Source organism: Berkeleyomyces rouxiae (assembly GCF_048999995.1).
Source record: "Berkeleyomyces rouxiae strain 22BRR77 chromosome Unknown BrBRR77_ptg000005l, whole genome shotgun sequence".
NCBI classification, from domain to species: domain Eukaryota; kingdom Fungi; phylum Ascomycota; class Sordariomycetes; order Microascales; family Ceratocystidaceae; genus Berkeleyomyces; species Berkeleyomyces rouxiae.
In genome coordinates, this window is record NW_027396495.1 from 1,958,268 (window position 1) to 1,972,590 (window position 14,323).

At 52.8% G+C, this 14,323-nt stretch overlaps 8 protein-coding genes across 8 annotated transcripts; 4 read left to right on the forward strand and 4 right to left on the reverse strand.

Moving 5' to 3' along the window:
• Positions 1-855: 855 nt before the first annotated feature.
• BROUX77_005706 (uncharacterized protein) lies at positions 856-2,312 on the reverse strand (the record flags this gene model as incomplete). Its single annotated transcript, XM_073750609.1, has 3 exons — positions 856-1,077; positions 1,159-1,609; positions 1,681-2,312. 3 exons carry the CDS (start codon positions 2,310-2,312, stop codon positions 856-858), a joined length of 1,305 nt encoding a protein of 434 aa, XP_073604592.1.
• Positions 2,313-2,880: 568 nt separating this feature from the next.
• BROUX77_005707 (uncharacterized protein) lies at positions 2,881-3,558 on the forward strand (the record flags this gene model as incomplete). Its single annotated transcript, XM_073750611.1, has 4 exons — positions 2,881-2,941; positions 2,996-3,066; positions 3,152-3,276; positions 3,435-3,558. 4 exons carry the CDS (start codon positions 2,881-2,883, stop codon positions 3,556-3,558), a joined length of 381 nt encoding a protein of 126 aa, XP_073604593.1.
• A 350-nt stretch (positions 3,559-3,908) lies between these two features.
• On the forward strand, positions 3,909-5,783 carry BROUX77_005708 (uncharacterized protein; the record flags this gene model as incomplete). Its single annotated transcript, XM_073750612.1, has 3 exons — positions 3,909-4,043; positions 4,150-5,540; positions 5,609-5,783. The coding sequence occupies 3 exons, from the start codon at positions 3,909-3,911 to the stop codon at positions 5,781-5,783; spliced, it is 1,701 nt and encodes a 566-aa protein (XP_073604594.1).
• A 474-nt stretch (positions 5,784-6,257) lies between these two features.
• BROUX77_005709 (uncharacterized protein) lies at positions 6,258-6,782 on the forward strand (the record flags this gene model as incomplete). Its single annotated transcript, XM_073750613.1, has 1 exon — positions 6,258-6,782. The coding sequence occupies one exon, from the start codon at positions 6,258-6,260 to the stop codon at positions 6,780-6,782; it is 525 nt and encodes a 174-aa protein (XP_073604595.1).
• A 230-nt stretch (positions 6,783-7,012) lies between these two features.
• On the reverse strand, positions 7,013-9,552 carry BROUX77_005710 (uncharacterized protein; the record flags this gene model as incomplete). Its single annotated transcript, XM_073750614.1, has 3 exons — positions 7,013-7,854; positions 7,951-9,325; positions 9,460-9,552. The coding sequence occupies 3 exons, from the start codon at positions 9,550-9,552 to the stop codon at positions 7,013-7,015; spliced, it is 2,310 nt and encodes a 769-aa protein (XP_073604596.1).
• A 303-nt stretch (positions 9,553-9,855) lies between these two features.
• On the forward strand, positions 9,856-10,196 carry BROUX77_005711 (uncharacterized protein; the record flags this gene model as incomplete). Its single annotated transcript, XM_073750615.1, has 2 exons — positions 9,856-9,888; positions 9,948-10,196. The coding sequence occupies 2 exons, from the start codon at positions 9,856-9,858 to the stop codon at positions 10,194-10,196; spliced, it is 282 nt and encodes a 93-aa protein (XP_073604597.1).
• A 1,066-nt stretch (positions 10,197-11,262) lies between these two features.
• BROUX77_005712 (uncharacterized protein) lies at positions 11,263-12,180 on the reverse strand (the record flags this gene model as incomplete). Its single annotated transcript, XM_073750616.1, has 1 exon — positions 11,263-12,180. One exon carries the CDS (start codon positions 12,178-12,180, stop codon positions 11,263-11,265), a length of 918 nt encoding a protein of 305 aa, XP_073604598.1.
• Positions 12,181-12,314: 134 nt separating this feature from the next.
• Positions 12,315-13,941, reverse strand: BROUX77_005713 (uncharacterized protein; the record flags this gene model as incomplete). Its single annotated transcript, XM_073750617.1, has 3 exons — positions 12,315-12,404; positions 12,601-13,727; positions 13,797-13,941. The coding sequence occupies 3 exons, from the start codon at positions 13,939-13,941 to the stop codon at positions 12,315-12,317; spliced, it is 1,362 nt and encodes a 453-aa protein (XP_073604599.1).
• Positions 13,942-14,323: the final 382 nt, after the last annotated feature.

Genomic DNA, 14,323 nt, shown 5'->3' on the forward strand with positions numbered 1-14,323 from the left:
AGGTGCAGACCTGCTCTTTTCATAGTTATACTCTTTTCACAGGTGGACTAGCCGCCTGTGACGCCCATTCGACCAGTGAACCCTGGCACACGGCGTAAAAATAAACAACAACAACAACAGTTAGTGTTACACAAGCTCGTCTCGTATTCCTGTGTAACCGGTGCTTGTGCCTCGAGTTGAGAGATGACCCCTGTTATTATGAGCCTATTTGCAAGGATGGTGGTTATCAAATTTCATCCCAGCAATATGACATGGATAGGTATATAAAGCGCCCCAAGGGCATGGGCATGGGCATGGGCATTCGAGAGTGATTAGATAACTAAGTCGTACTGTGTACATGGGTGTCTTCATAATTCTAGAACATTAGAGGCTAGGAGCAACAACCCACTACGATCAGCATAGAAAGTAGGCTCCATAACTACGAATCGTTGGAGGGTTCCCGTGATCTTTGAGATTAAACTGTATATTGAGCTCCCAAAACAAGTAGGCAAGACATGTTGGGGAAGTCGATAACCATGATACATCCTGGAGACAGTACTGCGCTGATGAGAGGCTAGTATGAGCTCACTGTGTCAAAGCGACCAAATAGATCCATCCGTCAAAGATGAAGTAAAAGCGCTATGGTCCCTCATCCACCTCATGGCTGGACCCTAGGCGACGTCTCGCATCAGAGACAAAAGGAACGCGTATACATTTGAACGCGAAGAATGCGAAAAAAAAATCGAAAAGAAAAACGAAAAGCGCCCTTCATAAGAATCAAGACATTGGGAAGAATCAGACAAGGAAATTCAAACGCGAAATCATAAAAGCCATACGCACATATACACTCTAGCCTGCCCAGGTGACAAAGCCGCTCTATGCGCCCTCGCTGCCAAACTCGTTTGTCCATTCAATCTGCTTCGCTACGTCGTCTTGGGCGACAGTCGGATGGGAATCCTTCAAAGCCATGCGAAAGTCCTTGACCTCGACTTGGGGGGCAAGCAACTCGTCAGACTCAATGTCGTTGTATGTCATCTCGAGTGCATCAGGGTCGCCAGGTGAGCACGGCGTCAGACGACGCTTGCCGTCAATGGTAAGCTAGGACGGGTGTGCCAAAGTGAGGCGCTCGTGTTAGTAATGGTATATCACCATGCCATTGAGCCGTTACAAGAGCCATACCTCTTTAAAGTGCGTTGCTTGCATAATCTTCCGCACTGGTCGCATTAGTGCGCTCTGTACAACGTTAGAAATATCGCTGCCAGAGAAGCCTTCGCTCAAATGGCCAAGTTCCTTGTAGTCGTTTGGCTGGAGCGTCGTTTCAGTGTCGCCGACAGCCAGTTTGAACATGCGTGCTCGGCCGTTGGTGTCAGGCAGACCAATGTGAACGCGACGTTGGAAGCGACGGCGGATAGCGGCATCTAACTGCCACGGGATGTTGGTCGCGCCTAGGACTAGAATGCCCTTGCTATCATTACCGACACCGTCCATTTGCACCAGCATCTCGGTCTTGATACGGCGCGACGCCTCAGATTCGCCTTCACCTCGGGGCCCGCACAGGGCATCGATTTCGTCGATAAAGATGACTGAGGGCTTGTTTTCTCGAGCCATGTTGAAAAGAAGCTTAACTAGGCTGAGTAGACCGAAACGTTAGATTCGTTCATGGAAGGGGGGCCAAGCCGAGAACAAGCGTAATTCACTCACCGTTCCGATTCACCCATCCACTTGCTGACCAAATCGGAGCTGCTGACACTGAAGAAGGTACTGTTGGCCTCGGTGGCCACAGCCTTGGCCAGATAACTCTTTCCCGTTCCTGGCGGGCCATACAACAGGATGCCCTTCCAAGCCTGTAGCTTTCCTTGGAACAGACTGGGGAACTTTATGGGCAGTACAACGGCCTCCTTGAGCGTCTCCTTGGCGCTGTCGAGACCAGCAATGTCGTCCCACCGCACGTTAGGGCGCTCCTGCAAAATTGCGCTGCTCAAGGCGTTGCGCAGCTTTTTGTTCTCCTCATCGTCATCAGCCTTACCCTTGCCACCCGAAGTGTTGCTGCCCATAGCCTGTGCCGACTTTCCAGAGCCACCTCCTCCGCTGCTTTTACTCTCTTCGCTGAGATATGTCTTGAGTTTTTCGGCGCGGTCCATGTACTCGGCTGTCTTGTTGCGGATCATTTCCTTGGACGTGGGGTTCTTTTCCCATTTTATGGCCAGCACGAACAGTTCGAGCGACTTTGTGTAGAGCCCGAGTGCCTTTTCGTACTCCTGAGCATTGTCAGCCTCGATGGCGCTCTTAACAGTCTCGATGGCGCGGCCAAGGAAGTCGGTGATTTTCGACATGCCGGGAGTGGATGATAGTTTAAAGGAGATGAATGGGTGGTGCCGACGGCGGTGATGCGAAGAGCAGGAGAGCAGGCGGGCGTCAGGGCGGGTTCCGAAGTCGGGTTTCCAGCAGAACGGTAGAGGTTCTCAAGAAGCAGAAGAAATAGAAGCTGCAGCGGTCATGCAGTCGATTGTCGTTCCGGCTGCCAAGGTCGAGGCTTTTCAATAACCAGCGTGATCTTCAATGTTTCAATGCTGCACTGCTCTTTACCCCACAAGATCCCTCATTTGTTTATCTAGCCAAGTCAATCACAAAATTGATAGACCCTAGGGTTACAAAACAATCAGCGTGGCACGTGAGTCTGTATTTTGCACCCGGTGTACGGCGCTGGATTTGGATCATGGTGGGTGTCTATCTAAGCCAGATCCCCAAATATGTGGTCCCGCTTGAGATTTTCACCACCCCGCTCCACGCCCAAGCTCAACATCAGAGGACGCCAGAGGTCAACACATCACGACAAGCACTACCTCTTCATCTATTACCCAGCGGTTTTTATCTATTTGCTCCAGTACATACCTTTTAACAATGGATTCCCTACAAACAAAGCTCCAAGCTCTCTCTGACGACTTTCAGAAGCTGCAGCAAGGTAAGAGACCACCAGTCTGCCTCTACACAACTCTCTCTCTAACATATTTACTAGATTTGCAGTCAAAGGTCACTGCGCGCCAGAAGCTGGACAGTCAAAAGCAGGAGAACTTGACTGTGCAGGCTGTACGCGAGCTCCCTCGGCCCCTCCCTGGCTTCCATCCCCTCCCTTTGGCAATTATATCTAACCATGATCCACGAACTACTGTAGGAGTTTGAGAGACTCAAGGACGGCGATGTTATTTACAAGACTGTTGGTCCGGTTCTTTCGAAACAAGAAAAGTTTGAGGCCGAAAACACGGTGTCCGGCCGACTGGACTTCATCGGCAGCGAGATGTGAGTAGTGGTTTCTTCCAATTCCCACCCATGCATGAACTTTATGGGATAGGCATACATGAGCTCAAGGCAGCGATGCCCATACTTATAGCACTCTATCGGCCGTCATATCCATCCAGGATCACACCACCCAACTTGTTACTAACTCCTGCTGATAGCTCAAGAGTCGAAGCTCAGATTAAGGAGATTCAGGAAAAGATGGAGGCCAAGAAGACGGAAATAATCCAGCTGCAGTCCGGCGCCCAAGCACAAGCCCAAGCTCAACAAACCGCTGCCGCGTAAGAGAAATATACCAGTTTGCTTGATACAATGACTGCACTGTGGAAAGGAGGTGAAGTTAATGTTTATCAGGGTTGGCAGGTCTAAATTAACTAGGGTTATAGTTACGTTTTGAGACCATGTATACTGATAAGATAAGGACAGCACCCTGTAGATGTGGGGTTCTAGCCAGCCTTCAGCCTAGAAGCTTTGACCCTTGCTTGGCTTCAAAGCTGCACTAACGACGACGACGATGCCTTTAAGGCTGCCACTTTTCTGTTGACAATAACCTGAGCACACCAAGTCATGGCTCATGAACCACTGATTCCTTTTCAGCAACTCCCTTTTCTTTGATTCACCGTCTGTTGCCGAAAATGGACCGCCTCCAATCTCAACACGGCCCGCCCTTGAGCGTCAAAGAGATCACCAAAGCATCTGAAGAATTCACCTTCAACATCAACCTCGAATTCAGGTACTGGGTCCGGTCGACAAAGGCGCTGTACCAAGAGGTAGGTCTAATCCGCGTCAGCTATGATGTGCTGAGCTATGAGTATACTAGCCGATAGATTTGCCTCTGTTCACATGCTAACTTGTCACTCATCTTTTAATGTCTAGGCTGTGTTCGCTGCCCGGGACAATGACTTTCGCCGCGCCTACTTTTATCTTTACCGACACTCGATTCTGGTCCTCCAGATTCTTCCAACACACCCCGGTTTCAAAGATGCCGAGAACAAAAAGCTTTACCGGCCCCTGACTAAGGCACTACCTACAGCTCTGAAGCTGATGGAAGAGTTCAAGCCCAAGATCGAGGAAGAATATAACGAATGGCGCCGCATGCAACCGCAAGAAAAGCTACATGGCCCACAGAAAGCACACAGCCAACGGGAAATGTTCCGCGAGATTCTCGACCCCAATGCCCGCACCAATGTCCGTGTCATAGACGCTTCAGAAAACCTCGAGCTGGCCATGCGCGTAGGTCGCGCTGCACAAGCGAAACGTGATGACGAGAGCGTGCGTCCGGTTGAGCGTTACGGAGGAGACGGCATGCGATGGCCAGGACTTATCCAATCGCAAAGGCTGATTGTCGATCAGAATCAACAAAGTATCGCCGAAATGGACGACGACGCTTTCCAACAACAGATGTTAGCCGTACGACGAAACCTAGACTTTTCGACGTCAGAGGTGCCAGAATCGAATGCACGCCCTCAGTCTTTTGCAACAACATCAACCTACTCATACCCTTCAGTAACCAAATCTCAGCCCGTGGACTTCCCAATAGAGACGCCCATGCAAAGCTCCTCGTCCTTGCCGCCACGGCCGCCACCCAAGTACGAAGTTGAACAGGATCCAAATGTACTTAGGGCCACTCCGCTTCAAAAGTCCGTCGAGGCTCCTATACCAGTGAAGCCATATAGCACAGCCCATGCTCTCCGCGACTCTGTTACAACACCTAGACTAGTCTCCCTTGATCCGTTACCTTCCAACGTAATACAAGCGCCTGCTGTGCCCCGCAAATTCGAGCTTGAGGCGGCGCCCGATACACAACCACAACAGCCGCCCAAAGTTGCAACAGCACCAGAGCCCAAAATCGAAGAACCCGCGTTTGTGTTTGCGCCTGGCGCATATCTCGAGAGCGGCGAACCGTTACGGCCTATGTTTTTACCATCAGGGCTGCGCAAGGCCTTTGTAGCCATTGCGCGTGAAAACACTCGCCGGTCCATTGAGACTTGTGGCATGCTGTGCGGGGCGCCGCAGAATGGCGCCCTGTATATCCACGAGCTTCTAGTTCCGGAGCAAATCGGCGCATCGGACACGTGTGAGACAATCAATGAGTTGGCCATCTACGAGCACCTGGAGAAAAACAACCTAGTGTGCTATGGGTGGATTCACACTCACCCCACACAGACATGCTTTATGAGCTCGCGTGATCTGCATACACATGCATCATACCAGGCCGGTCTTCCAGAAGCCATTGCCATTGTATGTGCGCCAACGTCAGAGCCATCGTAAGTTGAAGTCCCCCTAACCCTCTTACGATAGCATTAGAATGCATTCTAATCGCCCCTCGATCCAGCTACGGCATATTCCGATTGACCGATCCCGCTGGGAAAGACCATATTCTCGACTGTAGACAGACAGCAACATTCCACCCACACTCTATCGACAACATATACACCAAGTGCAACAAGCCTATGGGCCACGTAATCGAGCGTGAGGACCTAACATTTACGGTGGTGGATTTACGGTGATTAGGACAATAACAAGAGCAAATTAACCCGGGTGATTTTCGCGATTATTAATTTGGGCCACCTTAGCAGAGCCAACCGTCATTTTCGGCGTAGGAGAGTCTGCAAAGACCCAAAAGTTTGTTCCCTCGTCCGTTGAAGTCAACCTTAACCTCAGGCAAAATAGCCTAAAAGTGGGTCGCGCTAGAATCTATGACGATTAGCCTGGACGGACATCGGTGGGTGAAAGACCGACATGAAGTCGGCAAAACAAGGCATCAACAGGCCGTCAGCTCATGTCTCTGCTTCCCTCATTGGTCTGACATTCCTTGGCCACGTCTCATTATATACTGGCTACAAATCTTTTTTTTCCTGTTCTTCTTGCTTCATTTTATATGTTCAGCCTTCACGCACGCTTAGATTTGACATCGCTTACTTACTACACACATTCGCATCATCTGTTGCTCTCTGCCTTATTCCCACTCTTCCATCATCACCATGTCTACGTCATCCCGCGCCCTCACCTTCTTCAAGGGCGCCACGATCCTCCTTGCCACTGCCTCAGCCAGCGGCAATCTGATGATATCAACCTTCGTCACGCCCCGGCTGCTCGATGCTCCCACCGATGTCATGCTCAAGCAGTGGCGCAACACCTTTGAGAGCGGCATGCGTGTCTTCCGCACCGCCTTCATCGCCACCTCGGTAGGCTACTTTGGCCTGGCCTACGCCCTCAGCGGTGGCCTGCGCGGCCGCATGCTCGTGGCTGGCGGCGCACTAAGCCTGGCCGTGGTGCCCTACACGTACATTTTCATGATGCCGACGAACCGCGAGTTGCTCGCCATGGCTGCCCAGCGCGTCGATGGCCAGGCGACAAAAGAGGATACCGACAAGTCCCATGACAATGTACAGGCGACCGAGGACCGTGCGCGCAGACTGGTAGATGACTGGGGCGTGCTGAATTTGGGCCGGGCGGCGCTTAGCTGGTCGTCGGCAATTCTGGGCATGACAGCCATTTTGATTTGAGCGGTGGATGCTGTTATCATATCGCTTTATCCCTGCAGCTCTACGAGTTTAAAAGCTGCTGCTGATTATATTCTATTGGCGGCTATTGCAGTGTTACCGTTCTTCCAATGCTTATGCGGCCGTAGTGCTGTGTGTTCTGTTTGTACCCTGAAAATCTTTCTTCGTCTTTCTTATGCCCCTCTCCTCTTTCTTTCTTGTCCAATTATTTTTTAGATATAGTCTTTGAAACACTACGGCATCCAATCCCACTTAATAGGCAAAGTAACGTCTAGATTGGCTTCTAATGCACTGTCGACGGCGTCAAGATTGAAATCGGGCCCAAAGCTGTTCCAAATATCGAGATCCATTTGTTGAGCTGGGTTGGGCCCTTCTTGTTCAAAAGAGCTCATGTCTAGTCCTAGTGCTTGGTCTGGAATAGATGATGACTGTAGGCCTTGCGGTGCGTGAGATGACGCGTAATTCAAGGACTGGGACGTTCGTAGGTTTTGAAGTGGCGGTAGTTCTGTAGATATTGGGATGGACTGTAATGAGGCGCCTTGTTGAGGCGCTTCGGGTATGTGGCGGATAATCTGGTGCGCCTGTGTTGGCGGTTGTGTTTGTGTATGTACTCGAATCTGCGGTTGCAGCTGGGTTTCAGACTCAATGAAATCACGCTCCCTCTCCGTCATGGCAGCCTCGATCTCGGCGCCGTCAGGAGCCACTCGGTCCATTTCACGGATGACACTCTCGCCCAGCCCAGCCAAAATGCGGGCGTTCCAGAAGCGGTCGGCATATTGTTTAAGCAGGGCGCAATTGTAGCGGAACGCTGTCAATGAGCGCGCGCGAAACATGGGCAGACGCGTATGTCGCATCTTGCGGTACTCGACACTGAGCGATAGTGAAATGGCGTATGGCACAAAGATTATCGGGGTGATGCTATACCGACTAATGGCAGATGAGATGCGCTCTGCAGCGAGTGAGCGGCGCGCATTGGCAGATGGCGGCGGAATTGATCGCGTAGTGGTGATGCCGCCGGGACGTGGCAGGCGGCAGGAGACGATGATTACGGCATGGTAGAGAATCTCAATCGTTGCTGAAATAGAGGTTAGTTGGATGCCGGTTAACCAGGGAGAGAGGGAGTCCACTGTTTTAGTGTAATGCTCCAATCTTATCAGGCCAATTAACTCACCAAGTAACGTCGGCTGTACCTTGAGCGCGTCGGCTTCTAGTATCAACTTTTCCAGCACTGGCAAATCAACACTGGATATTTTTTCGTAGTCAGATGCTTCCTTGCTAGGTCCTGGTCTATAGAGCTCAATGACCTTGTTCAGCCACTCGACAATCAGCAGCAGCAAGCGAAAGCAAGGCGGGCACTGGCTAATCCAATCAGTGATCTTAACACTCATATCGTGATCCTGCACGAGACTGGGTCGGCCATAAATGGCAGCATTAAGCTTGTCCAATGCCCACAAGGCGCAATACAACTGGATCATCTCGGCATCAGCGTCGTCGCGGACCTGCAAGCCAAGAGTGTGCGTGTGGTGCATAGCTAAGCCGAGTAACACGGCTGGTAGGTCCATCTCATCGACCGACGACGGTTGTGCGTACAACGAAAGCATCAGGTATGCGCGTATTAGCACAAAGCGGTCGCTGATGATGGTGCTCTGTAGGGCCGCCTGGGCAGCCGTACACAAAGTAGATGTGAATTCATGGAACGATAACACACAGTCCCCGTGGTTAGCCAGCACAAAGTGCGGCGACATGGCCGGGTGAGTCGCTGCGGCCACACAAACAGCCTGCTTGAGCACAATGGTGCCGGCATCTGTGGCGTCACTAAAAAGCACAGACTCGGGGATGACAGGAAATAGCGGGTGTATGCGGCGTAGGAATAAGCTTCTCAACGCTGCAAACTGCCGGGGCGGCGGCAGACACGGCAGACACTCGCTGTAGACGAATGGGAGGAAGAAGCGATCCAGCATGTTGCCTGTCCGTGGCCGCGGCGTGTCATTGGCGTCAGCAGGACCAGCCAAGGTAGCGCCTGACGTCTCTGCTGCACCAGTGCCGTTATCATCAGATGCGCCGTTGTTTGTAGAATCGGCCAGACCATCAGCAATATTGCCGTCCTCATCGGCGCCTGTACCCCGCGCACCATTGCCACTGGCGCTGGCTCCGCTGCCCCGGTGGCTAGCCCCTGACAACCACAGGCCGACTTGGTACTTCTGCGGCGGCACTGACGCGGCAGCAGCCTCGACAAACATAGCTTCAGGGTTAAGGTCGCCAACAAAGCGACCGACTCGGCGGGCATCATCGGGAGTTGGAGTGGGTGTAGGCGCAGGCGGCGAAGTCTGCGAAGGAGCGGAGTGGCGGGATGGCGAGCCGGGTCGAAAGCTACTCGGGTTGCTGGGGGTATTACTCGGCGAAATGGTGTGTCCCGATGGTCTAGGGACAGTGCTCGGTATCGGAGACGATGTGGCGTCACCAGCCATCACAGAGAGTGGTGGGCAGTGGCGCTTCGGAGGTGTGGCAAGACTTTCACAGGCATCAATGGCGTGAATGCAGCGCTTCTGCAAACGTCAAGGAATGAGAACTTGGTCAGCAACGGTGTGCCGTACATTAAGGGCCGGCTGGCCGGGGTTCCAAGTCAAGTCGGGGTACGTCGCACTTCACAGCGCCGGGCCGGACCGCATACGAAACTCACCTTGCGCTTGCGACAAGTGGCACAGGCATGGCTGACCTGGCGGCGCTTGATAGGCAAACCTGTCGTATCCGTTGCGACAAATTTGATATCCATAGCGACGGGCGAATGGCTACAGAGGCGCAAAACTGCATAGAGAAAAAGATGAGAGGTTTGCGAGAAGAAAGGAAGAGCAAGATGAAGTGGTGGGTTCGTCATTGCCATATTTTCAACCCTAAACAGATACATCAGACCCTATAGGTATCAGCTGACCAAGTCGCGTTAACCCTCTACTAACCCTATTGTTCTCCTGCACATCCTATCATAAGCACGACAAAAACACCATCATTGCATTGAAGAGTCTTCAGATATCCTTGATATTGACAGAAGAACCCATCCCCCAACCACCCACATTCTACCATGAACTTCATCAGAATCCTAACGCACTTCGAGGTAAATTTCCCTCATTTTTATGTCTCATTTGCTTCGTCAAACTAACGGACTGTTGGCAGGACCAAATCGTTGCCCACATCCTACGCCGGCCAGGCTTCCACCGAGCCGTAGGCAAGATCCAGCGCAGCGTTGACGATATGCGTTACGGCCGCAATCCCGATGAGCCGCTGCGTCCAGGCGAGGCAACGGAGGAGCAGAGAGCTGCAGGTGACACGACAACACAGGGCGGATCGTTCATGGCGCACTTTGTGCAAGAGCTGAAGAACCAAGCACGAGGGGTGCCGACACTGGACGAGAAGCAGAAGTGATGAGCGGCCACGAAACCGAATTCTAGGAGAAGATGATTCATGTGTGCTTGGTGCTGGTTTTGTTTGCTCAGGCGTTTGGAGTGTTTGTTTACTTAATGGACGGACGTCTATCATGGAACATTGTGCTGAGTTGTCTACTAGTATAGAGTTCACAGGCTAAGTCGATGGTCTGTCTAGACGGACCTGGATGAGTGCTCAGTTGGGGTTCTTGGAAGACAAACTGTCTTGGTTTGTCGTTTATGAATGAGATAGGTTTGAATTGCTTGATTTTTTTGATTTTGTTTTTCATGTCATTTCATTTCATCTATTTTACATCAATCGGAGCGTTCGTCAAACACTCATAAGATGACTAGGTAGGTCCTGGCAACCTGGCAGCGGCATAATCGGCTGCCGGGATCCTCCGATTCAGACTGCCTTGGTGACCGTAGTCTCCCAGCTCCGAAGAAACTGTAGACGCCGACTCGGGATCTCCCTGAATGAAGAAGAAAAATAACAGGAATTCTTTTTGCCTTTTGATTTGATTTATTTATTTTTTCTTTTACGTCTACCTACTGTTATTTCGCAGCAATACGACGGCATATTCCGGACGGAAGCAGTCGGATGATGTCATCTTCCAAGCTACTCCCGGGCGGTCAGCGATTGCAGGTGCGCATAGACTTCAAGCATCTCCTGTGACTTTTTAGGGTCCGGCATTGAAGCCAGGAGGACTCTCTGTCCAGCGCAGCCCGGGGGCGAACCTGCGGGGTTCCAGGGTTGGTTACCTGGTGTTTTTGGTTTGCAACAAACCGCGTGTAGTCTAGTCTAAAAGGCCACCGGCTCTCGGCACTGGGGTTTGTCCCCGGCGGATTACGCGTGGTTTTGTCCTCTTGCGGGCATGGCCGTTGCTGCATTTTTTTTTGAACGTTTTCCCTCCTCTGTAGTTGGTGGACAGGAAAAGGACCCCCCAAAACCTCCTCATGGAATCCTTCTCGACATCTCCTTCCGATCCTACTACCTCGTCTCCTCCCAATCTAACCTTCCTCTCCCATCTCTCTTCCACTCTCATCTCTCCTTCAAAATCCCACCTTCATGTCTCGGTGCTGGCAGTGGGTAGTGGCTGGGTAGTCTCGGGGCGCTCGGGCTGTTGTCTTTCTTCAAGGAACTTGAGATTGCGGCGTAAAACGCTGGCAACGTGACTTGTTGCTTTTGTTGTTTTCAGAAGCTTGTCAGCAAATCTCTGGCTCCACGGCCTCGGCAGTGCCCTGCACGTCCACCAGTGTCCTCGTTCCTTTGGCTGGTTGCAAGCTCGGCACCCGCGTGGACAGTTGTGTTCCCATCGGTCATGGTACTCGTCAAAGTCACCATCTCCGGTTCTGGCGGCCAGGATGTGGCCTAGCTCAATCCTGGTGAGGCCGTCGTAGCGGGAGACACAGAAGGGGGGTTCGGCGGGGACACCAGTTCCCAGTGGGCGGTATCCTTTTTGCTTCTGCCACCATTCCCCGTATTCGAGACTTAGACGGTCTCGCTTCCATCTCCGTGCTCCGGCCAGGCTTACGCGGGGTTCCGTTGTCGTCTGTTGGCACCCCAGTTTTGCTTGCGCGTCTGCCAGTTCGTTGCCTTCCAAGCCCATGTGGCCTGGGACCCACAGCACATGGACTCTCCTCCCAGGACTCTCGCTCGCCCAGCGGCGAAGGGTTGTCTTTGTCTCATCAATAACGTCCTGAGATGTGCTGTTTCTGGTGGATGGGTTGCGGAGGCGGTTCACTATTCCTTGGTTGTCCAGACAAAGCCAGATTTCCTCGGTACCTTCGCGCGCCGTGGCCCGCCTCGCCGCTTCGAGAGCGCCAATCGCCTCAGCGTCGGCCACTTCCATCCATTTTCCCAGAGCTACGTGCCCTTCCTCTAGCGTAGCCCCATCTTCCGTAATCACCCAACCCGCGCCCGCGTTTCCATTCTCGTGCTTCGATCCGTCGGAGTAGGCAATGATCGTTCCCGGGATGGCCATCTCAACTTCCGCTCTGTGTGCCTCTGCCTCTTTTTCCTTGTCTAGCCACGTTCGAGACGGCATGTCTGGCCCAGCTGCGTTTGGCCTGAGCCTGGTGTGCTTCTCCATTTCGGCAGGTAGCAGTTTTCGCAGCCTCACCACCACTGGATTGTACTGCGGCCCTCGAAGTAGATGCTTGTCGTCGAGTCTGTGCCATCGTACCGCCTCTCGTCTCTTTTCATCTTCTAGGAGGAGCCCGAAAGGTGGAAAGCTTGCCGCATGGTGTATGCATTCTCTTGGCGTGGTGCGATACATAGGGAGAGCCGCCCGTAAGCATTTTCTAAGGGCAACATTTATCTTGTCTGAGGCCGTTTTTGTCGTTTCCGTCCCAGTCCAAGAGCTGGCCGCAAAGAGTGCTTTGCTCAGAGCGCACGCGCGTACCGCATGAAGCATGCTTTTCGTATCTGCTCCCTTATAGCAACCGGCCAGATGCCTCAGGCCGTTCGCCACTCGGTTGATGCCCGCGGTCACGTGCGCGATGTGCTTGTCGAAGAGAAGTTTGGCGTCTAGATGCAGCCCCAGCCATCGCATCGAGGCATTAGCCGGGGTGGGTTCAATCGTGCCTAGACCCTCCACTGTGACGGACGGATTTCCTGCGACCTTTCTTCTGCCCTTGACGTGCAGCAGTGTTGACTTTCCGGGGTCGATCTCCAGTCCATTGTTGGCCGTCCACCTCAACACTTCCCTCATGAGAATTTGGATGACTTCGCAGTTCTTGCTAAAAGCAGGACCACTAACCACTAGAGACCCATCGTCTGCGTATCCGAGAAGTGCGGGGTTTTTCTTGTACAATGGGGCCATGAAGAGCATGTACAGCACTGGCGAGACCGGCGAGCCTTGCGGGAGGGAACCTCCTACAAGGGTTGTGGCGACGCCTCCTTCGGTGCGCATGCTTGCAGCCCTATCTTCCATGAAGCTTCTGACCCATCGGCATAGCTTCGTTGGCCAGCGGTTCTCAATCAGGCGGTGCTCCATTCTCGCTGGGTCAACTGCATCAAAAGCTCCCTTGATGTCGAATGTGAAAATTGAGGTGACCTTTTTCCAATCCTGGGCGTCCTCGATTCTTCCACGGAGCTCAATGAGCATGTCGGTAACGGCCCTTTTTGGCACGGCGCAGATGTAGTTTCTCGGGATGGTTTCTCTCTCTATCGACTCTTCCGCGAGCCGCCTAGCCACTGCTCTCTCGAGGCCTTTGCCCAGAGTGGGGAGAAGTGAGATTAGGCGATACGAGCGTGGTGCTTGGCGTGGGCGTCCTGGCTTCGGTATTGCCACGAGGTCGGCTTTCTTGAATGTGCTCGGGTGGTGTCCGCTGTCTAGGCATAGGTTATATAGTCCCGTTATCAGATTACCTAGAGGTTTCCACGCCCTTTTCCATACCTCGTTGGGGATGCGGTCCGCTCCCGGCGCAGTGTTCGCAGGTTTCCAGATGGCAGCCTTCACCTCGTCCGAAGACAGAGGGGGCCACTCAATTGCGTCGGGGTTGGGCTCCTGAAACCGCCATTCTGAGCCTGTGTGTGGCTTAGTATGGGTTTCGAGAAGGAGAGCCACGGATTCTGCTGTGCAGGTCGTCTTCGTACCGTCTGGTCGCTGCAACAGTGGAATACGTCTGTCGGTCTTGTCGTTGGCCCATTTGATCGCGCGGAATACATCTCTCGTTTCGTTGAATCCGTTGATGATCTTACTCATGAGGGCCTTCTTGGCCTGGACGACCGCCCATTGCATTGCCTTTTGCTCCTTGACGCATGCCGCTCGCAATGTGAGGTCTCCTAGTCTTTCTCGAGTTTTGTCGCGTGCCTCCCTCATCCTGGCGTTGCACCGTTTGCAAATTTCGTTCCACCATGGTTTGAGGTCGGTGTTGGGTGGTGTTTTCGGTGTCGACACATCCAGTGCCCTTCCCACTGCTGCGACTAGTCTCCCGGCAAGGTCGTCCGCTCTGTCTGCTCCGCTTCCGCTACCGGTGAGCAGCCACTCCAGGCCGCTGTTCTCTCTTGCGCACTCCGCCACGAAACGGTCCACATCCATCTTCCCTAGTCTCCACCTTGCCTCTGGTCGTTTTCGAGACGCTCTCGCTTCTATCTCTAGCTCGAGTATCTCGTGGTCGCTT